This window comes from Amblyomma maculatum, chromosome 2, assembly GCF_055883805.1.
Source record: "Amblyomma maculatum isolate TAMU_Amacu chromosome 2, ASM5588380v1, whole genome shotgun sequence".
In the NCBI taxonomy this organism is placed as follows: Eukaryota; Metazoa; Arthropoda; class Arachnida; order Ixodida; family Ixodidae; genus Amblyomma; species Amblyomma maculatum.
The window spans coordinates 142,353,634-142,380,125 of record NC_139345.1 but is presented as its reverse complement, the minus strand read 5'-3'; the positions used below and the strand labels follow the sequence as shown (position 1 = coordinate 142,380,125).

The window sequence follows — 26,492 nt, the reverse complement described above, 5'->3', positions numbered from 1 at the left end:
TCGCTGCCCTTCCTTCCCAGGAATATATGCGCCGAGGCTTCGCTGAGGGCCATGTAGTTTCTGGTAATATTGACACACACTACTTTTCAAAATGCGTTACTCTAACCAAAGCAAGTTTGCACACGTGCAAAACTTACGCTCTCCGCAACGGAAGTGCTGCATCGTTTTGCACATCTGGTACGGATACATGCGGTGAAAATTCCGATGGTCATTAGAGTGGAAATGGCATGTCATAATGACCTTCACAGAACCGTCGAGAGCTGCGAGCAGCATGCAGCGCAGTGAAGAACCGCATACGCAGCTTCCCCGGTACTCAAAATGGCGTCACGGGACGTCTTGGCCAATCACAGGCGGCAGTGCGACCTGCGGTGAGCCCCGTTGCGTGGGCTGCGCATTTCTGATGAAAAGAGTTATTTCTCCTTTTTTCTGCCTAATTTCAATTTGATATTCGATTTCGCACCATGAAAAACTGCATTTCTGCTGAAAGCCCGATTTTTTCAATAAGTGCTGCAGTGTTCCTTTAAGCTTCTTATTCACACATGGTGGTCGTCGACTTTTTACATGTCCGTTTTAGCATATATGTTCATCTGCACGTGCAGCATTTCGGTTTACTTACAAGACCTGTCCGGCATTTGGAGGTATCTTAGCTGAGAGAACGTTCTCTCAGCATCACAGCTACCATTAGCTAGACACAAAAATGTCAATGCAGGTTGTGTTAGCCCGGAGTGTTGCACAGTTGAGTCGTGCAAGTAGTCCATGGTTTCAACACCTGCGTTAGCGGTTCCAGCAAGTGCTGGCTAAACTTTTTGCAGAGCAAGTCGACATTGTTGATCAAGAAAATCGAGAGAGGTCAGTTTTCATCAAACGGCTGACTCAACAGATACTTGTGGAATGGATCCAGTACGGCTCCCAATGTATAGTAGATTCCTGAATTGGGGAAAAATCGGGTAAAATTGAGTTTTACCAAGAAACGGAACCCCAAGAATAATGCATAAGCATACGCGTTCACGAAGCGAGGTTGGCTTACAAGAATGCAGGAGGAGCAGTGCGTTTGCGTGCGTGTTCCCCGAGCATTTGTAACACCGTCTGCTAAGGAGGGAAACACCGCGTGCTTCGAACTGACTGTTGGCGTCGGGCAGTGTGCTATGTGCGAGCGCGTGGAACCATGGTGCAATCCTAGGTGAGGGCACAGAAGCCTTAGAGAAGGTAGAACTCGTCTCGTTAAACCTTGTTCGATGCCCGCATAAAGGGAATTCAGTGCCTGGATGAAGAAGAATCGGTGCTCGGATGTTTGCTCTCTGTGTTGGCTCTACATCACCAGAAAGTTGCCAACAAAGGGAGCCAAAAGCATTTCATTCATAACAACGAAAACAGGAACGCTGTCTTGTTTTATTTTGTGCAGTTTCATTGTAATACCTGTTGGCAGACCTAAAGCAGGTGAGTGGCATAGTGCCAGAGGTGATGAGAATGGAAGAAAAAGAAAATAAGGCCAGCAATTGTGATACTCAGTATTGTGAAGTTTAAGCACAGCTGTTGAGATATTTGAAGCATACTCAAAACAAAGCACGCTTTGCCGAATGGCTGCTTGGGCTTTTGGCACCACAAGATGCTGCCAGGCTTAAGCAGCAGCAGTAAAACATTGCTGAGGAACGAGAGACAACTGTATGCAATTGAATGTATGCGGCGGGTTTAATTTCTGGTGTCAAATACAAGTATTACTGTGCAGTGCAATTACAACAATAAAGCACAGCCTACCTTAAGATCCATAAGAAAGCAATTAAAAGTGAAAGCGGAAAGCCATAGTCCAAAGCGTTTACTTCGTCTGCTTTCCTGAAGTCGGCACCGCACGCGTGCAAATTGTCCCGTAATTTGGATGAAAATCAGATTGCCTTTTCACAGATGGGGAACTTGTCAGTTTAAAATCTCTTGCCTATATTTTCCCTTGTTTTGTACGAGAGCTCACTGTCATAGGTGCAGGATAACGCAATGTCCTGCATGCAGAACTTTTTCTGACGCAACCTCTAGCAGCTCGTGGTATGACTGTTAGGATTGCTGTTTGTCATCGAATCGGTTTATATAACCTTTTCAAGAGCAGGACATGGATGATGTACTGTGATATTTTGTAGGTACTTGTGACAGCTTAAGTTGCAGGGGCTTTTCAATGAGCAGCGTTCGTGTCCGACATTTATTTAAACATATGTGATTGTTACTCTCAGTTAAGTTGCAACTTTTCGTTCCTGGTTTTTTGTGCGTTTTTCTTCACTGCTTTGGCTGTCTGCTGTCGTAGTAGCAAGGCTAGAAAATGGTTAAGAGGAGCACACTTCAATCTCTGGTTTCGCATCTTATCACACAGGTGTGCGAGTTGGACATCATCTTCAACTTCGAGAAGGCTTACTTCATCCTCGATGAGCTGCTTGTGGGCGGCGAGATGCAGGAGACGAGCAAGAAGAACGTCCTCAAGGCCATCGCAGCGCAAGATTTACTTCAGGAGGTGAGGCCACCCTCTTTGCTTGTTGTTCTTGCCGCACCCTTGCCCATTATAAGGTGGCGGACCGCATTGTTTGGCAGACGTGCTCTGGGCATGGCAGAAGACCAGTGCGTATCCAGGATGGCTGAGCATATCTGGCACCTCTACGAGTTATTCTGTTCGACTCTTTCCTCTTTACTAGCAGCGGTATGTTACATAGCCTGGGTAGGAGCTAGTTGTACTTACATGGTGTAAAGATGGGAATGCAGCGAAGTTAATTATGTTTATGTTTCGTCCTGTAGTTTTTGGTACTGTTAATCGTGTGTTGCTTCCTATCCAAAATTGGCAGGGGCTGGTACATTCTGCTCGTCAGCTGTCTAGCTTTTTTTAGTCAGCGGAACAGTGGCTTTCTATTGGACTGCTAGTACTTAAATTTGCAGTACGCGTGGAAGAAGATAAAGCAGTAAACTAGACGAAGTTATCAGTATTTTGAGCTTCTGCCATTTCCGTTTATTCCCAACTACACTATTTGTGATGTAGGAAAGAAAGACACGCGTGCAGTGGTCATACTTGTAGCTCGGAATAGCAGGTTGCTGTGTAGTGATTTGCTGTGTGAGCTTGGCTGCTGTGCGCTCTTTGTAGTGTTTGCCAAATTGTGAAACCCACTTCTTAGCCTAAATACTTGCTTTCTGAAAAACATGACAAGGGGACAAGGAGAGTTGTCTCAGCTACCAAACTTGCTGCCCGCATGTTACATGGGCTTTGGTTCACTGTAGGCATGTGCCATCTTGCGAGCCAGAAAGTGCAGTTTTCTCCACGCCCTTAGGTGCTTTTTAAGGGTTTGAGGTTAGTTATCATTTAGTTTATTTCACTGCAAAGAGGGCTGAGCTGTTGTTAGCCACTGTTACGTTGCTGCTATTCATGCTGCCGTCTTGTCATATGATGAAAAAATATATCAGGAAATTACGTCATGTCTGCTTCTCAGACCTCCCCTTTCCTTCAGCCTTCTCGGGCATATTTTTCTGATGAAGGAAGAGTTGAGATAGGGTTTCAGTTGGCAAGGCAAGCAAACGTAATGCTTCTTTAGCTGTATGCTGGTACTAATAATTTCAAGAGTGAGTGTGGAGACGCTAATATTATACAGAGCGAAAGAGCGTGATTTTGAATGAGTGTAAAATTCAGAGCCCAGTGTGAACTGTCAGATTACCCTGGCAAGGAAGGTAGTAGCGCTACAAATTCAAGAGGTGCACTAGATTACAGCAAAAACCAGTTTCTAAGACCTTCCAAAAATGCCGATTGTATAATCAGACACGCTTGCTTTGCTCTAGCAGTCAAGTGTAATTTGTATATTTTTCAAACCAAGGTATTCATTTTGCTAAGATGTTGGATAAAAGTCTGCACTGTCCACAAGTAGGTAATGTATGTGCCAGTCATGATTTACGAACACCATGCCGCAGGTCGTTTTTGTTTGGTGAGCTTGGCCCTCTTTTAGTTCTTTAGTTAGTTCGTTTTTTTGGTTAGTGTATACTGGGTGTGTTTCTTTTTCTGGTCTGTGTAGGAGTTCCTGTAAGTAGGATGTGGCATACAAAATGGCCAATTTTCTTTAAATTTTCATTTGTCAATTTATTTTTTGTAATCCATAGGTCTTTCGGATCTCCTGTCACAAAACAAATGTAGCAAAATTATAGAATAATCCTTCTTACACACGATTTTTAGATGAGGAGTGCAACAACGCTCTTGATTTTTCTAGCTGCATGAGTGATAGCCTTTTAAAGGTATTTTTGTAAGAAATGTTTACATGTCTAGAGAAAGAATTGATGGCTTTATTGCACAGAAAGAGGCTTTGGAAACATGCTGTCATACAAACATTCTACATTTTATTCAATTGTTTAAGGCCTCATGGATGACTTTAGAAGGACTTTACTTACTCGGGAGCTACCGTATCTACACGATTGTAAGTCCTAATTTTTTAAATTTAGAAGTCCGAAGTGAGGGGGTCGACTTACAAGCAAAACCAAAGCATGGCACTGCAATAAGAGTAAGATAAACAGTGTATCAGGGAGGCTACGGCGAGTTTGTTCCAGACTCTGTGGCTCTAAGCACAACAATCAGTTACTGTGCATTCTTCTCAAGAAGAATTTTTTCTTCTTTTTTTTTAAACCTTTTTCTGTGCATACCACATCTATGATAGTATCGATAGTTTATGGAGGGGCCGCTATTCCAGTTTCAGACGCACTCCACATCAGTCGCGTTGGGCCACATGACATGCCGGCACTCCAGGGAGTGTCGATGGTTGATGGAAAAGCCAACAATTCGCGTGTTTGACTTGACAGCCAGCCACATGGTTCGTCATGAGGTAATCAGACCAAAAAACATTCGGCGCTCGTTCACTGCAGCATTCAAAAGGGCAGCTATCATTTATGCCAAAGAAACAACTGTGCTGTGGGCTGCAAGTTTGAAGTTTCTAAACGGGTTATGTGGAAGTGGCGGTGACAGCGAGGTAAGTGAAGAAGCTTCCGAGGGATACGGTCAGGATGCTATCCAGAGCTGCAGGCTATGCTTGCAGCATGTATCGCCGAAATACGTGCTCTGAAGTGGGGACGAGTAGTCTAGCCAGGGAATAAATTTTCGTTGTGGAAAGCATCCACCTTTACACTTTTTTTCTTTTCCGGACATGCGATTTGGGTGGGTCGACTTGCATTCGAGTCATCTTACAATCGTGTAAATACGGTACCAGTTAGCTTTCAACGACATGCAGCTCTGAAAGCACAAAAACTTGCATATCTGTGTGAGACTTAGTTGCGTGCCTGTCATGAATAATTAATTAAAGTAGTTTTAGTTTGCTGGTTTACTTATGAGAAAGAATAAGATGGAGGCAAGCTTAACAGCTGAAGCAAGGTCTGGAAATAAGGGTAAGAACTCCAGCTTGTGAATTTGCTAGATGTTTGGTAGGAGCTTCAATATTTTAGTCGCTCCCATTCCCATACAATTTTCATAGTTTCCACGATCATATAATCCTACTTCTGAACGATATGATTGGCCAATAGAGATGGCTACTTGTGTGCTTCTCACAAAAAGCATTTCTTTTTATGCAATTTTGGTTGAAGAAAACGCTGCAGAGTGTGAATATCATCTGGTTACAAGCAATGCTACTGAATGACATCCCAGCTTTATGTCATGTGATGGGGGCAGAAATTGGTTGACGCTCTTCTCGTCAGTGGGATAATCGCAATACTTAAAAAATCGACCCTTTTGTGATGAGATCAAGTTGACCTCCTCATGCAGCGCTTAACCCAAACAATGACCTTTGGTGCAAGGATCAAGTGCTTGCGACTGCTATAAAGGCACACATGGGGTCGTCGTGGCAGCCACATTGCCATTTACCTCCTTTGCCAGGAGTAACAAAATGCATGCCAGGAGCTAAAAAATAACATTAAAAACGCATAAAAACCATAGTTTATAGCCACAAAATAGGTAAAAATATACCTAGACATCTCGTTCCCAGACTGCGTCCTCCAATTTGTGGATAAGGAAAGCGGCGCATACTGTTTTCTGCCTGGGTGAAATTTCAAAGAGGACTGCTGAACAGGTACAACAGTTAATAAATTCCACAGTTGGTTATCTACAAAAGAAGGAATGCCAGCTTGGAAATGGAGAGGGTGGATTTTCTAGCGCCTAATCCTAACTGTTTAAAGCAGATGATGTCTGTCCAGTGATCGCGCAGATTAAGTGACTAATGCCTCTTTCTATTTCGCAAAGAATGTGTTCTGTTTGGGGGCGAGGCTTTGTAGTTGATTTTACTTGGAAAACGAGCCTGGTGGCTAAGCCGGCTTGAGAAACAGACACGCTTTCGAAGCAAAGGCAGAAATATGTGGAGCCGACTTGCCGCACCACACAGCTCTGTGGGTCGCAGGTTTGAGACCCCTGGAATAGAGGAACCTGTTAGTTGTGATACAGTTAGCTGATTGAGTACACACAAGCAGTAACATTCCTGCAAAGACGAGCTTGTTTCTAGGCCCGCTCGTCCAGAGGGTGCTGTTTGCACGTGAGTATGTGTGACAAGCGTGTGTGTTGCACCGTTCAGCACTGAGTCTGCATTGTTGTGCGCAGAGTGGGGTGCTAATTGTGTTTCTCTCCTGTCCTCCCCCCCCCAAAGGATGAAGCCGTTGAGAACGCCCTCAAAGAGTTTGGACTCATATGAATCTGATCTTTGTTTAACGGTGGCAGCAGCAGCGGTGCTGGTGCTTTCCTGCCTCCTCGAAACTGAACCTTTCCTGTCATTCTTTTCTCTCTGGACTCTCTTTCAAAGCATTTCTTTTTTTTATATACATATCTCTATATATACAAGCCGTAACATCCTTGCGGCATGGTATTGCGGCACATTTACACAGGTTTCAAGGGACTCTTTACGAACAAGTTCATTGCTCTCATCATTGCCTCACTGTTGTGTGCCTCGCAGTAAAGTGGAAGATCTGTTTTCTTGACGAGTCTCCTTTTTTGTTTCTGTTTCTTTCCGGTGTTTTTTCCGAGTTTTTGTGTGAAAGTGAGCTGGAGTTCTCAACACAGAATCTGTTGCATTTCTCTGTGATTATAATGTGCATGTAGACATGGGTGTGTTGTCTACCTCTGCCGGGGGTGACTTTTTTTTGCTTGGAAATTGCTTGGGACATTTTGTCTATATACATGTTGCTCCAGCGATATCGCTCCTGCCTGGTGTATGTGTAACAGTATGTGTTGCTGCATGGCGTATGGGAAGCTTTTTATTTGCGCCTTATTCTTCCTTGCTCCTTTATAATTAGCCTTTTTCTATTACATGCCGATCATAGATATATGCGTCTAATAGAGTCACTTTTGGATCAGATTTACCATTCTTATTCTTGTCTTGCTGCTTTATTCTTCCTTTCCTCTTCTCACTCTATTGCTCTCTCTCTCTATGTAATAGATGTTTGTGATAGTGTAGCTTTGTGGTACTGGCTCTTTGGTAACACAGATTGTGTGGAGAGCGTTATCTGAGCTTCCTTCTCTGCTGTGGTTTGTGTGTGCTAAAATGTTAAATGTCAGTCAGATACTTTAGTTTATTGGGCCCATACGTAGGAGCCAGACTATTACGCAGTATTTATTCGCTGTTTCGAAGTTTGCAAAGAGAGGCCTTAAAATAACTCAAAATCTCTTTAGATAAAGTTTTTAGATAAACCTGTTTATCAAAATGAAAATTACAGGGATAAAAAGAAATGAACTGTGAGGTTAGAAAATTAGAAGAGAGCGACACGCAGCTGGAACTGGAAGCGGCTAATTTGTGTTCAGTATTGTCAGTGCTTTTACTCCGTTGAATATTGCTAGTGTTTAAGGCATACTTACATGCTCACACGGCACGAAGGCATCCCACATTCCTGTGTAGCTGCCTATATTTACTTTAGCTAAAACCACCGAAGGAGCGCACAGATTAAGATCTTTTGGCTAATTTCTGGTCTGGGGCAGGTGCATTATGTGGCATTTTAACATGGGACAGGGTAAAGCAATGTCCCCGCAACCCTTGCTTGGGGTCTTGTCGAAGACTGGTATCCTAGCTGAAACATTGGCTCGGCTTGCGAACTGAGGCTTCCCCCCTCAACCCTTGCTCGGTGCTCTTTCATACTGTGAGCAATCTTCTTTCTCTCATTATACTCTGGATCTTAATATTAGTAAGTAACAGTTATTAACTTGCTAATACTATTAAGTAATATTAAGGCAGGTTGTCATGTAGTAGCACGCACTGCTTTGCTTCTATTGTTGGGTATGTGCTTTTTGTTCCATACCCGTAATTTGTGTCTTAAAATAGTGAGGTGGTTCTTCGGAACTCGTCTGAGAAGCAATATGGGCTAAGCAATACAAATCAGTGCCTGCGCTCAGAGCGGCATTGGCAAGCTGTTTTCAAATGGCCGTCAACCCTTGATGGTAGCTAAGGTTGTTGTGACTGTGAGGGAAAAAGAACGCCGCGTAAAGGTAAAATATCCTTCCAAAGCAGAAACAGCAGGAGGGGGTGTTTTGTCCTCGAAAACCAGCTGTAAAGCTCAGCCATGTTTGTTAATCTTGAATTTTCAAATCGACGAAAAAAAAAAAGAAGAAACTAGTTTTTCATATGCCTTCTTTGCAGAGGCCATATTCAGCCATTATTACACACTTGCAGCAGTGACGCTTTCCGGGGCCTCGCATTACATTGTCAAGTTCAGTGTGACAGGGAGCTTATTTGTGCTGCCGAGGAGAAAATGTTGCGTCATGGTTACAAGAATGCTGCACGGCCCATATATCATTGTCAATGGTAGTTGTGGGTGGGGTTATTCAACATCACTCCGTGGCAAGCATATCTGATGTCACCGGTGGTTCTCTATAACACTTGCTGAAGTTGCTGTATTTCCACATGTCTGACAATGTGCTCTTAAGGCCCAAATTTCACAAGTTAGGAGCAGGCCAGTGTTGTAGTATATACAAAAAAACAAAAACAATTATGCCTTTCCTCATGAATAACTGTGCTAATTATGTTGGTATGCGCTTAGATCACTTATATTTTCTAAGTCTCAGTTATGCATCTTTTGACTCATTCCTGCCACATAAGCTGTCGTGTTAACAAGTCAACACATGCTTGCGGAAAAAAACAAAAATCAAATTGATACGACTTGCGGAAGAGCTATAAGAGAACTAGCAAAAACTGGGGAGCTATCCATTAAGCGAAATGAATTCCTGTGGTAATTTTGTGTTCCCAATATTTTTCTGCACCAGATTGCTCAGCCGTTAGTGAATTTTTTCGCGTCCACATATATGGAGGTTGCTCCTCGTGTAGGAGAGGTTTGATAGCGGGCAGATCACGTGCACAGATGTGGACGTGTTGCCCATTGAAGGAAAGGGGTATGAAGCGTCGCGCTTCTGCTAATATTGGCTCTTGGAGCTTCGACCCTACGCTCTGGATGGGTGTAGTTTTATCGTTGAGCATGTTTTCAATTTCATTAGGTTTGTGCCCCAAAAGCTTCGTTATGCTGCCTTTATTTAAGTGTTATTTTCTATGCTTAAACCTTCTCTAGGGACGGCGAATGGTCAACTTTGCCCGCATGCTAGTTAGACATTTCCCGTCGTCTTTGATCATATTGCAGATACATTCAGAGGTTGGGCTTTATTTATGCACAGCATCTGCCAAGGTGCTTTTTCTACAGTTACTTCTAGATATTTAAGCAGCATTGATTGGTGATGGCAAATATTTACAGATGAACAATACCACATAGCAATTTTATAGTAGTTCTTTACAGTATCAAACATTATCGGTGCGTGGAAACGAAACAGCTGGTAACGTCTGTGTGGAAAATTTCTTTAAGCTTCTCCAGAATGTTCGCGGGAGAACTGAAATTAGAAAGGAAGAACAGTGAGCATTTCTGTATATTGCTGATAACAATAGTAAGACTATCTTTTCCTGTGATGACTGTCATAGGCTCGTGTTATCTGCTGAGAATAATGGGTGTGCTTTGCATAACTAGTATCGGTTCACCTGCAAAAGATAACCATAGTTGCAAAGCATTTGTAGACAACATAGATGGGGTCTACACTTATACACTGTACCTGTATGTACTTTGAAGGGTCATTGTTGTAATGTGGGGATTGAAAAGTTTCGTCCATAATGACAATCGTTTTGCATCGCAATTATTGTGGTTTGTGACGACTGGCATATTAATGCTAGTTGCTGGAGAAGTTCTTTTTCTTTCCTGCTTGCTGCATCTTCTATTTACACTTGCTAGAAGCAGGCCTTAATTAAAGCCTTGTAATGCTGCTGTGATAGTCAGTCTGTGCTCCCTCAATCTGAGGTGCGAGCTTCCTTTGGGAGACATTTTTGTTTTTTTCATTCTTTTAAAAAATGAATTTTTGCAGCATGCTAGTTATGGCTGAACTCTCCTGTTCGGCTTAAATTTCATGACCTGTGATGACATTTTCAGCTGTTTGGCATTCAGGATTTATGAAGGGGATTTCAAAACTAGGACTAGTTATTAGTACTACTCTTATTGCTACCTATGATATTGGCGAGTGGGGATAATGCAGAGCATGACGGCAGGTAAATGGTGTCTGAATAAATGTACCGCTTGGTAACAGTGAAGTTTAGTTTTTCCAGCATATTATTGTGTATAAATGGAGCTGCTATGTTTCACAATATAGGAACATTGTGTACATACCAGTGTGCACAGACATTTTGCTGACTGCCCCGGTCATGTAATGCTGTCGTGTACATGCTTCCTATCTTGGGGCTTTACAGTTTGCGTAGATTAGGCAAAAAACTGAACAAATCTGCCTTGGTGGAGCAAATGCCTTTTTCATCTTCTTGAAGCAGCACTAGGGATGACATTTTCAATCATCGGAGATCAGTCTTACTTGGGAACAGTGCTGTGAGGCAGTACGGCAAGAAAAAAGTACATTTCAATGCATGCCATTTTTTTTCTGGCATGCTTTCTAGGTGTTTTGGGAGCTAACACAGCCTTTTTTCGTTTGCATTGTTACCTGTTTTTAACAGCAGTTGCCTTGTCATTTTCCTCATTTTTTTTCTTTTCTTTGCCCCCTCTACCCACCCATCTTAAGGATGAGATGCTTGAGACTGGCGTGCAAGACTAACACCGTGTGTGCCCGCTCTCCCCTCCTGCATTTTGTAGTCGGTGCTTGCTTTTGTGAGAGTAACACTTCATCCTCCCTGCACCCTCCCCAACTTATTTTCTGCTCTGTACACCCGATTACTTTTTTTTTTTCCTTGTTGAGCGAGGAGTGGCAGTTGAATGCCATTTCAGTTTAAACTGGTTGCTATTTCTGAAGCAAAATGCATCAACACGTGTTGTGAGGTGTATGAGTGTATGTGCCTTTCAGGGCTTGTGCATTCGTCAGGTCTTACGAGGGCTCGCATTTTCACTGATTGAGAAACAGTTTAACTGAAGTGACATTTAGCTAGCACACCTATGCCCGAGCTGGCCATTTCTTATTTCGTTGTTCAGATTATAGTTTTGTCAGGCAGGGAGTAGTAATTCAATGTCATTATTAGCAAATACCAGGAACTTAATTTTTGAAGCAAAGTGTTGGGAAAAAAATGTTCTGACCACACTGTATTACCTTTGCTAGGGGGTGTGAAGCATGTTCTATGACCTCCTGCTTCCATCTTGAGTGAAACTCGTTTATAATTTTGTCTGGGCGGCTGCAGCTCTGGAAGTGCACAGTGGCATGCAAAGCTTATTGGTAGTGGTAATAATAATATATTAATTCATGCACAACACCTCCCCAGGAGCTTTCCTGGGAGCTGTGTGAAGTGCATGGAATCAAAAAGCCGAGTGGCCCTTTTTTACCTGCATATGCAGTGTTGTGTTGATTACCCTAAGCAAGGCAATGGAGGTCGGATGAAGGACCTGTGTTCCTATTTCAGGTGTAGAAACTGTGGCAAAGGACGGGGGAAAACATTGACGCTCATGAAGTGATCTAGGCATATATTCCATGCCATATGTGTGTTTATCTTTCTGATCGACTGTGCCTATTTTTATGCAACTTAGATGACTCTCTACGAACAGCTTCAGGCGTGCATGGCAATCATAACTGGGTACAGAGGAAAAGATCAGTTCAGTTCAGGCGTTCAGTCGTGTCCGACTCTTCGTGACCCTATGGACCATGTCACGCCACGCTTTCCGGTCTCTCACTATCTTCTTAACTTATAGGCGGTCCAAAAACAAGCTTTTCGCTTCTACCGGTGCCTTGCACACCGTTATCTTACACTCTTAGCTGGCTCCTCATACTTTCTAATTATAAGTGGAACATTTTAAGAAATTCTACTTATAATCTGAACTTTTTTAAGCGGAACCACTTTTAAGCAGAACTTTTTTAAACATTCCACTTATAACTGGAACCTATGTGGAACCAGGTTAAGAGTGTAGTCATTTAATTCCTGTGATGCGAGTTTTCTTTCTATGCTCTTTTCCGTGTTGCTGAGCAACCACTGTGCAGCTCCTCAGCTGTGAGGTCTTTGGAAGGCTCGGCCCAGGCTGTGATGACCGCATGCATGGTGTTTGCAGCGTGAGAAGTACTGTTTTGTCATTACTCGCAATATGTTGTCTCATTCAAACGACACTGTCATTCTCTGGCACTAGTTTCTTGAGCTGCGATGTGCAAGAACAAAGAGCGCATTTTTTTCTCCTGCGTTGTTGGCACTGCACTGATTTTCTTTTAGTTTTAATTCTGTAGGTGGTATAGATAAAATCATGTCTGTTCTTTTCAAGTCTGGCCTTTATTACGGACAGACTGGTTGCATATTTGCACCTCTTATAAGTTACTACTAGAAATTGAAATTTTTTTTATTCAGCAGTTCCCCATGCATAATTAGCTTGCGTCTCCAGGAGCCATAAAAACAGTGTAGTGAAATTAAGTCATGACTTGTCACTTTCCTTCCTTGTCAATCTATTTTTTTTTTTTTTTTGCCTCCACTGCGCTCTTTTTTCCTGCATCTGAACATTTCAGAACTTTCATTTCACAGACATCGGTTGACGGTCTGTGTTACAGTGGGCCTGTGCTAAGCATGTAGCGATAACAACGATCAACCGGCGGCATGAGTTGAAAACCTGCCCATTCATTTTGCATGGTTTTGTTCATCACTGCCATTTGTAGCGACTTCCGTTTGCCAGAGGCCTTGTATAGCCATAGCTGTATTAATTTTACATAGTTCACATATACCGCACACATATATAACTCATTTCCTTTTGTGCGCACAGCCATTTAAATGGCGCAAAAACAGGCCGCTTCAGACGTAATACTACTATACTACACTATACTTTTCGTTGCAGAGCTGGAGGCTGTTGTGCATGTTTTTAAACACTTTGGGTACCTCAGAATACAGCAGACTCGCATTCCCTTTGTGGCAATGCTGCCTGGTGGGCTGAATGCATTTTCTTATGTTAGGCTTTGAACATTTTTGCAGGCTAGGGTATGAATGTCCTTGTTCCAACTCATTTGTCTTACCATGACATTGTTTTTGTGTAGTGGTCATATTTATATGGTTCTGTCTTTTGGTAACACAGAGAAAGGGTTTTCCTTCATTCACCTAGAAAACTTCGAAGTGTCTTTGCCACGAAAGATAAATAAAGCGGGCTCAATGTTGTAACCAGCTAGCTGATAGTAGTGGGCAGAGATATTGATAGGACTTTAAGCTTGTTGAACCTTTTAGATTGATCTGCCATCTGCAATTTGGCATGGTTCAGTTTTTCCAGGGTCATTCCTAGCTATGGCACTGGAATCATTTTACCGATGGACATTAAACCCAATCCATTAGCATTGGATGTAAACGACAGGCCGGGAATGCGCACGGTACTTTGTGCAGTGATCATTCTGTAGGACTTGTTTTAGCTAGCTTTCTGGAGTGCTATCCGAGCCTAAAATTGAGGTGTTATTTAATGCTTGCGACAATCATTATGACAATAATGCCGCCCTGGTAAACGTGAAAAATTCCTTGCTGGTGCTGTGTGATTATAGGGCTTTGTTACTGAGCACAATCTCAACTCACAGGAATGCTCCAAGACAACTCGATCCTCGATAATACTAAGTGATGAGTACTCGATAGTGCTGAGTAATGGTAGCACTGAGAGTGTTAGTAAGCAGGCGTGCTTCAATCATTTCTGGTGCTAATTTTGGCGTCGGTGCTCATGGATGTTCAGGTTGCTTCGAATGTGACATCACGACGCGTTGTTAAGGAATGCTGGATTGTATAACGGGCCACAAGTCCTGAACCTGTTTCTCAGTATTGTGCAGAAGTTTGATTTACTTTTATTAGTTTGAAACATGTCAGTGGTCATTGGTTATTCAGAAGTGTGCTTGTGTGCTTGCACAAAATAGTCTGCCTTTTTTTTTTGTCCACCTTTTGATTATTTTTATAATATTGCTTGCTTCACCTGGTTTCCATAGTCAGGTTTTGTACAGTGTGCAAAATTTGTTTTTCAGCAGTTAATGTGCACGCAGGTCTGTGTTTACATTTTTACTGTGTAGTTTTGTCTTAGGTGTGAGGACTAGAAGAGGCCCACATTCTAGTTTTTAAGCCCGTGAGGATTGGCTCTAGCCAGCACTTACTTATAGGCTGAAGCAGCTTAAGTAGCCCCTTTTTATCTGTGACAAAGCCACCATGCCGTCTATACTCGTGTGCTCTTCTTTCACAAAGTGTGGAACACTCCACGGTTGCATAAAGTGCTATCCACAAGGGCGCATCGGATTAGAAATCCAAGTTAATTAAATGACATGCTTTGAACATTGTTTTAATTTTGTAGAGGATGAGAGGTGGGCCAGTGCAATGTTCATTACAGTGACTTTCATACTAATGATTAGTCGCTCTTTCTGCAACTTTGGGGGTCGTAGAGTGAATAACAGACTTGAATATGCGGTAGCAGTGAGGGCCACACCACTGACGCTTTGAATTATCAGATGGTTATTTGCTGCTTCAGCCAGTTAGTGTACATTGTCAAGGGTCAGTTAGAATGCAGGCACTAACCTATTCCGAGATGCCTGCATAAATGATGCAACCTTACAAAGGCAACCCTACTGTAGCCACAGGTTCTTGTTTAAAACAGCCTCTGGCATGTCCCGCAGCCACGGCTCAAAAGCATCTTTGTTCAGGTTTCTGAACGTTTTCACCATTTCCATTATATGTGTTCTCTTAGAAATAGAAAAGTGTAATGTTGTGTACGATGGCACAAGTCTGTGTTTAAGTCAATCATTATGCACCCAGTTGATGTAGAGTAGTAGGAGAAATGCTGCAGCAGGGATCCTTGCAAGGCACCTTTTATGAGCATGCTGTTGTGGCGTGTGAGCAGTATCCTTGTGGGGAGGATGTGTGCGTGCACACTGGATTGCTTATCTGCTCCAACTTCCCAATGCATAGCGCACCAGATACAATTAGCCCCCTCTGCCTGCTCCTTTAAATGTTTCCTCACGAATTGATTGATGAAGTTATAGTATCACATTGCACTTTCTAGGCTGTACGCCAAGTCTTAGCATTTGTGTCGGTGTTTTGGATGCTGTTTAATAAACATACTAACTAGTGTGAACTCTGTTGTTGGCTGCCACTTTCTTTTATGTGGGGAAATACTTGGTGTTGTTAATTTCTGGGTGTTGCAGCCCATTGGGGTTGATGTAAAATTGCTTCCGCTTGTGCTCCGTGGCAGACGCTGGGTCATTCATTGTAGGCCGCTTCAAGGAAATGGAAGCCTTTCGTTGTTTATGAGGGCGAACTTCGACCTTACAAAATAAGGCATGAAAAAGTGTGTAAGATCAAGTATTCTTTTGTGGTCCGGAGAAATATATTTATGTGGCTATGTGCAGGACACCTATAGTTTGCTAGGAGTTTCTCTATCACACTTAGCCCCGCCGGGGTGGCGCAGTGGTTACGGCGCTCGGCTACTGTTCCCAAGGATGTGGGATCGAATCCTGGCTTCGGCAGTTGCTTTTCGATGGAAGTGAAAAGAAAGGCGCTCGTGTGCTGTGCGATGTCAGCGCACGTTAAAGAACCCCAGGTGGTCGAAGTTTCCGGAGTCCTCCACTACAGCGTCTCTCATAGCCTGAGTTGCTTTGGGACGTTAAACCCTACAAATCAAATCAAACTTTTCTTATTCTTTTTTTTTTTGGCTGAAGCAATGCTATGCTGATCCATTTGTGGTAGTGTTGCATGGAATGGTATGGTTTGTATACGCGTGCTTTTACACATTTCAGGCAACTGCCAATAAGGAACAGTCGAAGCTGGTCTAGGGCAATCAGGTTGTCGTAAGGGGACTAATCGTGCTACAATAGCCTGTTTGACACAGACTGAGTGTGGCCTAGGAAGAATGATTTCAGTCGCATCTATGATATTGGGTTTTCAAACCCTGCAGCAGTGACCCCAATTTTTCTGAGGAAGCTATGGCTGGCAGACATCAGAGTCAAGATATTTAGTAAAGGCTGTTTGGCTGTTTGTGGTTCTAGCAGAAGCATTGTGCCTTCTGTTCTGAACTTGCTTTTCAAGTGGCGTTGTGTGCATACTTTTTCAGTGCTTGAAGGGCAGAGGCATTTGCTTTGGCCACATCACTTGGCTCAGGTTTTCCAGTTAGTCTTGTAATGTAACCAGGAATAATGGTTTGGTAGCAGCTTCTTAGTGTGTGCTCACCGTTCCAGCTGGGTTCCCATGTCCTTCGGCCACTCACGAGGTCGTATGCCTTGGATACATTGCCTCCAGTGCGAGTGGTGTGTTTTGCCTATAGTCATAACTTCAGCGAGGATGCATGAAGTTGCACCAGATGACAGTGGGTGTTCCTTTCTTCACTGTGACTAGAACTTGTCTGTTTGAAAAAGCATGGTGATTAGAGAGTGCTTGGAATGTGTTTTCTGCGATACCAGAGCTAAAACTGACACACAGGGCAAACACCACCACTTGCACGCAGGCTGGCATTCACTTTGCGATGATGTAGTAGGAACATGATGGTGCTTTGGCTTTCCTGTCATTTCTTTTCTTCGCTTTTATACTGTGACTTTGTCCTGTGGCACGTTAAGCGAAATTATGTGGCCACGCTAACTAAGCACAGATTAATCAATGCTCACCTGATTTTTTTAACGTGTTCATCAAAATAGAAAGAGCGAAATGTACAGCATTCGCGTTTTTGTCCACCTTTGAGCCAATGTTGGCTGCGCTCCAACATCCAACCCTCAACATCTTCAACATTCAACATCCATGTTGCATCCAACACTTGTGTCGTTGGAGCCAAGCCTTACGTCTCATAGTCAGTCCTCCGTCGGGCCGTGTCCAGATCTTGCTTGGCGAACGCTCGACTGCAGTGGCCCGGTGGGCTTAGCCTGCATTCAATGCAGTCCATGAAGTCTTTCAGTGCCCTCAATAGAGACATTTAGTATAGCGTATAAACGCTTTCATATGATAAACGCCAGCAAATTATGAGACGTTACTCCGTGTGTTGCTTCGACGCTTTTAGCGGGCCGTAAGAAAGTGCGAACGCAAGCTGTTTTGGTGACATCTAGATTTAAAATAAGAAAACACATTCAGGCTTTTTTTTTTTTTTTACTCTCAAACCAAAACTAGCCAAGTCGCACTGGGACTTTAGCCAGTTTCTTTGCTTCGGCAGTTTTGTTTTACTCCCCAACGTTGGTATTACCGTGTTGAATACTTTTACCTCGTATTGCTGTCATGGTGTGTAACGGCCTCTTTTCAGCGCCGTACTGCCAAGCATATTTTTACGAATACATGCGTTTAAGCAGTCAAGCTAAGGAGATCCAGTTCATGGCGTTGCCATGCCAACAAAAGAGCACTACTTGTCAGGCTTAGAGACTGCGTTGCCTGTGTAAAACGAAAGGCAAAGCAAATTATTCAGTAACTATTTGAGCTGAATGCTACACGAGGCAAAGCGAAAACCCCATGTGCCCTATATAGGCGGCAGTGCGCCCAAAAACACGGTAAAGAAGACAAATTCCATGGAGGAAGGAAAGCTTAGGAGAGGCCCTGACGTCATTTTTTTGAAGCCGGACCGGCCGCGCCGCGACCGGACGCTGCAACGTCTCTCCTCCTCCTTTACCCTTTCTCCGCGACGCTCATGTACCTAGGGCCCTTAGCAACGCTGTTGCTAGTGGCCCGAGTTTTCATAGCAACAGCGTCGCCATTGCTAATGGCCCGACTTAGCTAACCCGAAATTTTGACGTCACTTCCGCCACATTTTCTCCAGTGCATTGGGAATGGCAAGGGCCTCTCCTAAGTTGTTTCCTTCCTCCATGACAAATTCACTCTGAAGCAGGCGGCCTGGATGCCGCCATCTTGTCAACGCTGATCTCCCATCGTACGTGAGGGCCGAACACGATAAACTCAAGTTTCGAGTTCGGTCTCGGGTATCGTATAGCACATGCGCAGTGCGCGTCACAATATTTTTGGCGTGCACTATTTCTCTGCGTGTGTCTGTGTACGCTATACTAAAAGTCTCTAATATTTCTTCTTGCATTTTGTCCCCTGTTCTTTCTCTTGCTGTCAATTACAAGGCATAGGATTACAAAAGCAATGCGGTCTCCCTCTGTTCTACCCTTGGGGAAGCACCATGCCCTTGTGGTGTTGTCTCACATTTGTGCCCGTGGCATGCTGACTGTTGTTAGGGCATTAAACTTGACCTCCTTTTTTTTTTTTCTTTCCCTCTCTTTCTTCTTTTCTCTTTAGGAAGAAACTCCGCAAGGGTTTTTTGAGGATCACGGACTCGGTTAGGGCACGACCGTGGGGCTCCGGCCTACTGCCGATCGGCCGGGGCTTGCGGGCAACTTCTAACAAAGAACGCTCTAATCTGTCCACCCCCTAAAGAAACCGTTGTGCATTCCACTCCAAGCAGTATGTGTTCTCTTGATGTCTTGCGCTGCGCCCTTGTTTCTATTTTGTTTTCTTTTGTATTGAACTCTAGAGAGGAAGTGGTGGCATTTTTGCTCCTCTCTCGCTTTTTAACCTCCTTTTATTGTGTGTTTGGCTGATGATTGCTTTTTGGGATCACGCTTTTTTAGGGCTGCTGGCTTGACTTCGGGACTGAGAATTATTTGTTTACTTTTGATGTCGCAAGGTTGTTAATTTAAGCTCTACCTGGGTCCTGTCCTGTGCTGAAGAGCATCTTGGCATCATTCATTGATGGTCGTGACACTGGCTCAGTTCAGTGAGAACCAATTGGCAGTTTTTGAGTGGTGCCTATAATGATCCTATTGACAGCTACATGTTAGCATTCTGTCGCATTGTGTTGTGCCCTGTCCGATGTTTCAAAGGGAGTTTCAGTGAACCAGCTACTGTGTTTTGCACAAAGGGCTGCTTGCCAAAAGAGGGTTGGTCTGGTTGACTTAACTGGAAGATGGTGATACTTGAGAGCTTTGACGTCAAGGTATTCGCAGCACTTGCGGTTTTTTATGCATCAGTGATATGAAGGCTACCATTGTCTGCTCAAAATGAGTGGGACGCTGACTTGTCCGGCGAGCCTCAAGCTGTTCAGTGTTGCTATTCCTAACTCTTCACCACCTCATTGTATATGCACTATTGGGCAAGGGTTTAACTAGCACATGGTGATGTTGAACATAGGTAACGATAAGGGGCAGCTACCATGTCATAATGCTTGGGGTCTGTAGAGTGCGCAACTGCGCAGTTGTGTGCGCAGACGCGGACGAGTGCGCGACTTCGTGCTGCATGCATACCTTGTACGGTGACCTCATGTTTTGAGCAGGTCACTTGGCAGCTCTGGTGTGATCTAAATGGAATCCTGCTTGTACTTATAACTTGTGTTTTCATGTAGGATAGGCTAGTTTTGTTCCTTTTTTACAGCCTCCAGTTTTCAGCGGTGTGTTCTGTCTGTGACATTCGCGACAGTGTCATGCAGGTATGCTTTCCACATTAAGTGTCAGTGTATGTAGTTCGATGAACTAGTGTGCAGATTAATGTTCGACAGTGAAGCTGGTTTGCCTGCTCATGCATAGCAACTAGTGTAAGCCTCCTTTGGAAGGACCTGCGAGTTATTAATGTTTAATTTGATGGAAAGGCTGGCACCTGTGGCAGTGACACCTTGGAAGTCCACAGGCTTGCCCGGGTCGGTGTGTGCTTGAAGTTCATGGAGAATGCTGGCAGTGGACGAAACAGAGTGCGCTGTGTAACAGCTGTACTCTCCCATTATTTGTGGCATTTTTTGAAATCTTCGGATAGAAATAGACTGTTCTCAGTTCTCAGACGCTCATTATGGCTGTGCAGTTTTTGCGAGGTTTGGTTTGAATGTTAATTTCTGCTTCCTCGAGCATTTGTGATTTATTTATGGTAATGTTGGCTTTGTTGCGGAGTCCACTAATGAGATAGCCACACCTCATTGGTGATGTGTTGTTTTTCCTCCCTAGTAGCTGTCTTAGCTTAGTCATTTTATGTGCACAATAGGAGGTGGTTGTGGAAAGGGAAATTGCCCCCCTTTTTTTTGTTGCAGTTGTGACCAAAGAGAGCAACTCCTATCTAAGGGTTCTTCGTTTTCAAGTGGTTGTCATAGTCAAAATGCTGAGTGTAAACTTCCCGTGAAGGTGGAGGTTTTGTGAAAAGCTAGGACCGGGGACAGGCAACATTTTTCTGTTTGCATGCACTGATTGGCATGCTGCGAAAGCACTGGGGAATTGGAGTTTCTTCTAAGCACAAGCACATGAGATGCTTATTAAGCTGTGCCTAATGGAAACAACGAATCATGACGTGGAACTGCAGGCCAGGATTGCAGGTTTCAGTAACCCCAAAGATTGATTTCCCACTTTCTTGTTTCTGGAATATGTTTTTCAGGACTCCTTGCATGTTAGAATGAATCAATGTGGGTCCCAATGATCATGTTCAAGGGCAGCATCGACATTGCCAGAATGTGTGGTTGCATTGTGTTCCCGCACTTGCACGGTACAGACTCTGATCATGGCCACTACGCAGGGTAACGTCGTACTTGACTTGAACATGTCCTTGCTGGTACCTGTAGGCATTTTAAATAGACTTACGTGCGACAAGGTTCCTGGAACGGACCTGATAATGTCGTACCTTCTCCTTCCTCGTTGTGTCTGTGCACATTGTGTTCTTTTACATTTTATTTTAGATGCTTAGGCAACATTTCGAGACGGTCAGTGTGCCCTTTTCTTGTTTTGTTTGGCACTGCAGTTTCTTAAGCATGATGTGTTGGAAACGTTGAAAACTTCTTCGGTCATCGTGCACAAGCCCCCAAATGTTTGGCCAGTGTTGGGTATAGGATAGCAAGGAAACTTTGGCATTTGTGATATATTAGCTGTAGGTATAGGTACTAGTGTACTGATTTTACATGATTGTGATCTCATGTTCCTAGCATGAAGGAATCGTATACTTTTATTGAGTAGCGTCATCATGCATTACTTTAGGAGGAAGAAAAAAAGACATTGGTCCTTGCTGTATTCAGAACATGCTACATTCTGTGTCACATTAGGCAGTTTAAGAATAATGACATTCCAAGGCACTGGGCCCGAGTCTTTTTTTTAGGGGGGGCCTCTTTCGTCCTTGTCAAGAGAAGAGTCAGGGGGCTCAATTTCATGGGTAAAACTTTTAAGATGACATGGAGTTAACACGCAGCTACATCTCCATAATCTGTAAGCAGCTTTTTCTCTGTGCGCACTGTTATATAATTTATTTTTTTCTATGTTGCTTCAACCACAAAAGCACGGTAATTTTGGCTATGCTATCCACTTCAACCGCAGTTTTTGTGCAGGGTGGGATTGCCGGTGCAGGTGTTTTTTGCACAGCTTTTAGTTTTTTGTCAGTATTAGAGCACATCAGTTTAGGCTTTTTTGTCGAGTCCTTGAGATTACAAGTCATAGAACTGCAGCCTTCATTTAGGAACCTTGCGATCCCGAACACCTCTAGTGTTCAACTTGTAATTATAAAAACTAATGATGTTGCAAATCATTGCTGAAACAATTTGTTTGCTTGTGAGAAAACGAAGAGCCCTAAAATATTTGCTTTCTTGAGATCTTTTCCTAATTGGATGGCTTGCCTCCTTGTGTTCACTAGTTGAAAGATGCGTGATGGCCCTTTGTGTACATTTATTTTGATATATTAGGATCAAACTAGGTTTAGGATTTTGTGCAATGGTTATATGAGCTTTCTTGAGTGTACATTAACTGTCTAGTTTGTTGTAATCATGGTTTGCAGCTACTTTAACCTACTTAATTGTTTTATGTATCAGTGTAAATCACTGTCACCGAGTGCTTTCTTTTTGTGTCAGCATAATTCTACGCTACCTCTCTGGGCTGTTTTACATGGTGTATATTGGATGTATCCTGGAGCAGACAAAGGGTGGTGTGTCAGATACAGCCAAAGTCTGGGAGACTGAGCGTGGCAAAAAGAAAAAAAATATGTGCCCAAAGGCAAAGGCACATTATGAACAAGAGGAGTTTGAGCTGGTGGCAACTTGATTTTTAATCGGTGTGAAGTTCTAAAATGCATAATATCAAAACTAGTCCTCGTGTCTGGTATTGTGGCTTTTTTGTTGTAGCTATTCCTCAGTCTGCCTGATGTATCTGTCTCAGGTGAAAATTGTTTGATGTCACCTTTTTCTCAGTGACAAGAGTGATGAACACCAAATAGTGACTCCTGGTGGCGATTACCTTGCCAGCGCGTTTGTGCAGGGACACTTGAGCTGTTTGTCAGCTTCAGTGCCTTCGTAGGGGACAAAAAAGAGGTGCGCGGAGATGGTGTGAATTTAAAGATATGATCTCCTAAAACTATTTTAACCATTTAACTGGCAAGACCAGATAGAGCGATGCTATAATTTTTGCCTTAGTTTGTATTCGTTTTTATTAGTCTAAATGTACATAAAAAAAAATGGGAATGCATTTGAACAAGGATTTCAAAAAATACAGAACGTCAACAATTTTGTTGATCTGCCACGATAGGGAGCACAAAGCTGGCAAACTGACATGCGTCGGTCATGTCCTACTTGAGGTGGAATCGAAAAAAAAAAACAGTTGTTGCCGCTTTTCAGGCCAAAAAATATGTCACATTTGGTGCACTTGAAGTCTGACACACCTTTATGGCAGAGAGCACAGAGCCCTCTGGCCTGCTGTGTTGACTGCGAATTCCATAAAACAGCGTTATTTTCATGGCTACAAGAAGATAAGTACATTACTTGTCTGCAAAAAAAAACCAACAAAAACATGAAGTGCTGAAAAGCTAACGTTCCGCAGTGCTCATTTCACCTTTATAAGAACACGAGTAATTCAGATTCCCACCATAAACCCTTCCCCCCCCAAAAAAGTGACCTTGAGCAGCTCACATACAAGCGGCAACGCAGAGCTAGTTCTAAACAGTTTTCTGTGTACCTTTATGTGTCCTGTATCACGTTCAAACCAGTTGTGGATATAAAAACAAACAGCCGACTGCACATCATTGACGGTAAATTTTTACCTTAATCTGGCAGCTCAACAATTTTGTAGACTATGTACTTTGCACTGCACTACCGCTTCTTTTGCAAAATAGGTTATACTATTCTTCAAGGGCCACGTTTAGAGATGCCTCTACAAAGAAATAAAATTGTCGCCACTTTTACCTTCTATTATTGGCTGCTGCTGAGGCCAGAACTCTGCCAACGTGTCGCGCGCGCAAAGAAGACGACGACTACACTTTTAGGCTGAACACGGTCATTACGAGCCATCTATTGACGAATCATACAACTTTATTTCAGAGCCTACTTCATAAAAAGGCTAAATTTAGATGAACACATTCTACATTTTAGGGAGAAGCGTTTTGTGGCTGCTTATAGTGGGTCAACAATATTGTTGATCTGCTGGTTAAAGGGTTAAGGTGTGCAACTATATGAAGCCTTAGAGGGTGGTGGTGTTGTGGGCCTTGTTGCACTGGCTTGTGCTGTCGGTCAGTGAGAAAAAGTACTGAGCTGGTGACTACAGTTTTTTTGTGTTCACTAAACTGACAGCTGGCTGTGTTGGCTGTAAACTGCACCAGGAAACTAGAAAGAGCATTTTGTTTTATTGCCAGAAGGTTAGACAGGGTTTCTTACTTGAGGCTGCACCTTAATGGATAGTGTCAGACTGGAGTACTGATAACGCGCTTTGCTTGAAGTCTGCATAGTGATAGCACTGCTCTTCAAAAGTGGACTGCGTCCAGGTCACAGTGACAAACGACATGCTGTCGGCATGCGAGAGAAGTTATCGGCAGACTTTGACTGCCTTCCGTGTTTGACGTTCTCTGTGCCAAGCATGATAGTTGTTTTTTTGAGCAAACTGTCACGTGTAATTCATTTTGTTCCTTGTCTGGTGGGTGCATGCATTTTCCTTTGTATCTGGGGCTTCCGCATAGCATCCATTGCTCTCTTCTTCAGTAACATTTCAGAGCACTATTTAGGGATTTTGTTGACACCTGCACGACTGAGTTTTTTTCCTGTGGCGCCAATGCATCTTTTGTGTGTCGCATCATTTCTGAGTGAGTTAAGAAAAAAAAAGTTTAGTTGCTTTGAGGGAAATTCAGAAAAATTTAGGCTGTTATATATCCTTTTCTAGAGTGTCTTATATAAGATCATTATATGGCATTGATCAGGATTTGAGCCTTATATTTGCATTACTATATGCTTGTTCTGTAAACGAATTAGAATAAAGGGTGTACCTATGGATGTGTTATTTTTCTGTCTAGAACCGTTGAAGCATTGTTCTTGCACACAAGGAACACGTGTGTGTACTTAGACAGCATGTTCTGGAACTCCATGACAGGAGTTGTGTCACTGTGGTCGCGCGTATGTTCTGTACTGTGCGTGCAAATTCACAAGGGAACACATCATTGCTTGGATTGGGTGACACTGTCTTACAAGCTTGCAGGAGCCCCGCGGCATCATTGTGCCATTCATTAGGTGTGGGTTTTAGTTTGCTTTTTGCCCATAATCTTGCCTGCCTTAGCCATTATTCCCCTGCCTTCCCCCTTTCTGTGCATTAATTATTTGTTGCAGTCTCTCACCATGTTTCGTTCCGTGCTGTCTTGTTCACGCTTCAAGTTGCAACAGTTGTGTGCATGCATTTCATTTTTCATAGGCGCTGCGTGACACCATTGATTTACGCAGGGCGCTACCGTCAACGGCATCCCACGACGACTTTGGTGCGTGGAGCTGGCATCATTTTCATGTCAGGCTTATGGTGCCAGCGGCAGATATTAAAAGCATTTCAAGAGTAGTGAGCAAGCAGTGCATCCCATAAGGGTAGCCTATAAGTGTAAGCTGCTGTTTGTTCTCATTTGAAAGATCTAGAGGTTAAGGGAGGCATTGAACTTTCCTGTGAAAGATTTAAATTGACTTGTTTTGATAACAGCATCGCAGCCATAGTGGCAAATCTTGACGGTTTGCAGAAGCTATATGCGCTTGTAAATCACTTGTCTCAAAGGGAAGAAAAATGAGCAAGGGCCTTTGTGCATAGTATAAAACATTGCATTGTAGCTACAGTACTTTGCTAGGACGGGTGTGCTTTTTTATTCAACGGTAGTTGCTAGTGCTAACCCCTTCAGTGCTTGTGCAGGCTCTCTTCCTGTAAGTGGCTTGCACACTATGGAGCGTCACTCGCTTGAAAATAGCCTACATGGAGTTAAAAGGATGTCCCTTTTCACAGCAAATGTAACTGAAAAGAAACACGCCTAATGGTTTGACAAATCATGCTCTTTTAGCACCCATGGTGAATGAGCGTGAAAAAGACATGACACAAACGCTCATTTACAACTGAATAGCTTAATCAGGAAAAACATCGATAAGAACACAAGCACAGTTATCAAGTGCTTATTAAGTTATGAGCGAGCACTTGTCTTCTCTGCCGGCTTCGTCTTTTTCGCGTTTGTTTACCATTAATACCAGCCAACTAGCCCAACTTGCCAGATAACGTTAATGCCATTTTAGCAAATGTTCCGGTAACAGTTTGATTGCTCCGCATCCACAGCATTGCAATAATTGCTTGCATAGGACTGCATAAGAAAAGCATTAAGGCAATAGCATGTGCACACCTCTCTTGTTTAGTCATATGCCATCATTCTGAACGAGGCAAAGAAAATGTACATAACATCCCAACCTCCACTTCCGGTCATTGGGTAGTCCTGCTGACTGGCTCGGACCCGGATGACTAGCTTTGGTTGTTGTGAGGGGCCATAGAGCTGCATTGACTACTGGATACCAGCACCAGTCTTCAGTTACATTCCAGTTTGCATCCATTTGGTCATCTGGCATTTGTTGGGTTACGAAGTTGTGGGCTTTCAAGTGTTCATGGAAAGCGACCTTGCCATCGGACCATTGGTGACTGCACCTCCGCATCAGCAACATGACGTAGCCAGTGATTAACTGGTATGTGCGGCGATGCCTATCGCTGGCGATGATTTCTGCTACGGGCCGCGAGCTGCTTTTGTCTGATGCTGCCGTCATGCCTACCCACCAATGACAAATGACGAAATGGATCCGAAATGAAAATTTGAACGTTGGAGAAAGGCCCCTAAGGGCTCCACTCATCG

The 26,492-nt window shown here is 43.4% G+C and overlaps 1 protein-coding gene across 3 annotated transcripts in view; it reads left to right on the top strand.

The window, feature by feature from the left end:
• Positions 1–24,628, top strand: part of AP-1sigma (AP-1 complex subunit sigma-2) — a 38,944-nt gene extending 14,316 nt beyond the window's left edge. The window contains exons 4-5 of one of the 3 annotated variants that reach the window (XM_084595346.1): positions 2,354–2,491; positions 18,666–24,628. In XM_084595346.1, the coding sequence (XP_084451472.1) occupies positions 2,354–2,491; positions 18,666–18,710 (183 nt within the window). In that variant the 3' untranslated portion in view covers positions 18,711–24,628. Of the gene's footprint in view, positions 1–2,353; positions 2,492–6,623; positions 6,947–11,056; positions 15,535–18,665 lie in introns of those variants that run through there. The other 2 variants (XM_084595347.1, XM_084595345.1) reach the window with 2 other exon arrangements.
• Positions 24,629–26,492: the final 1,864 nt, after the last annotated feature.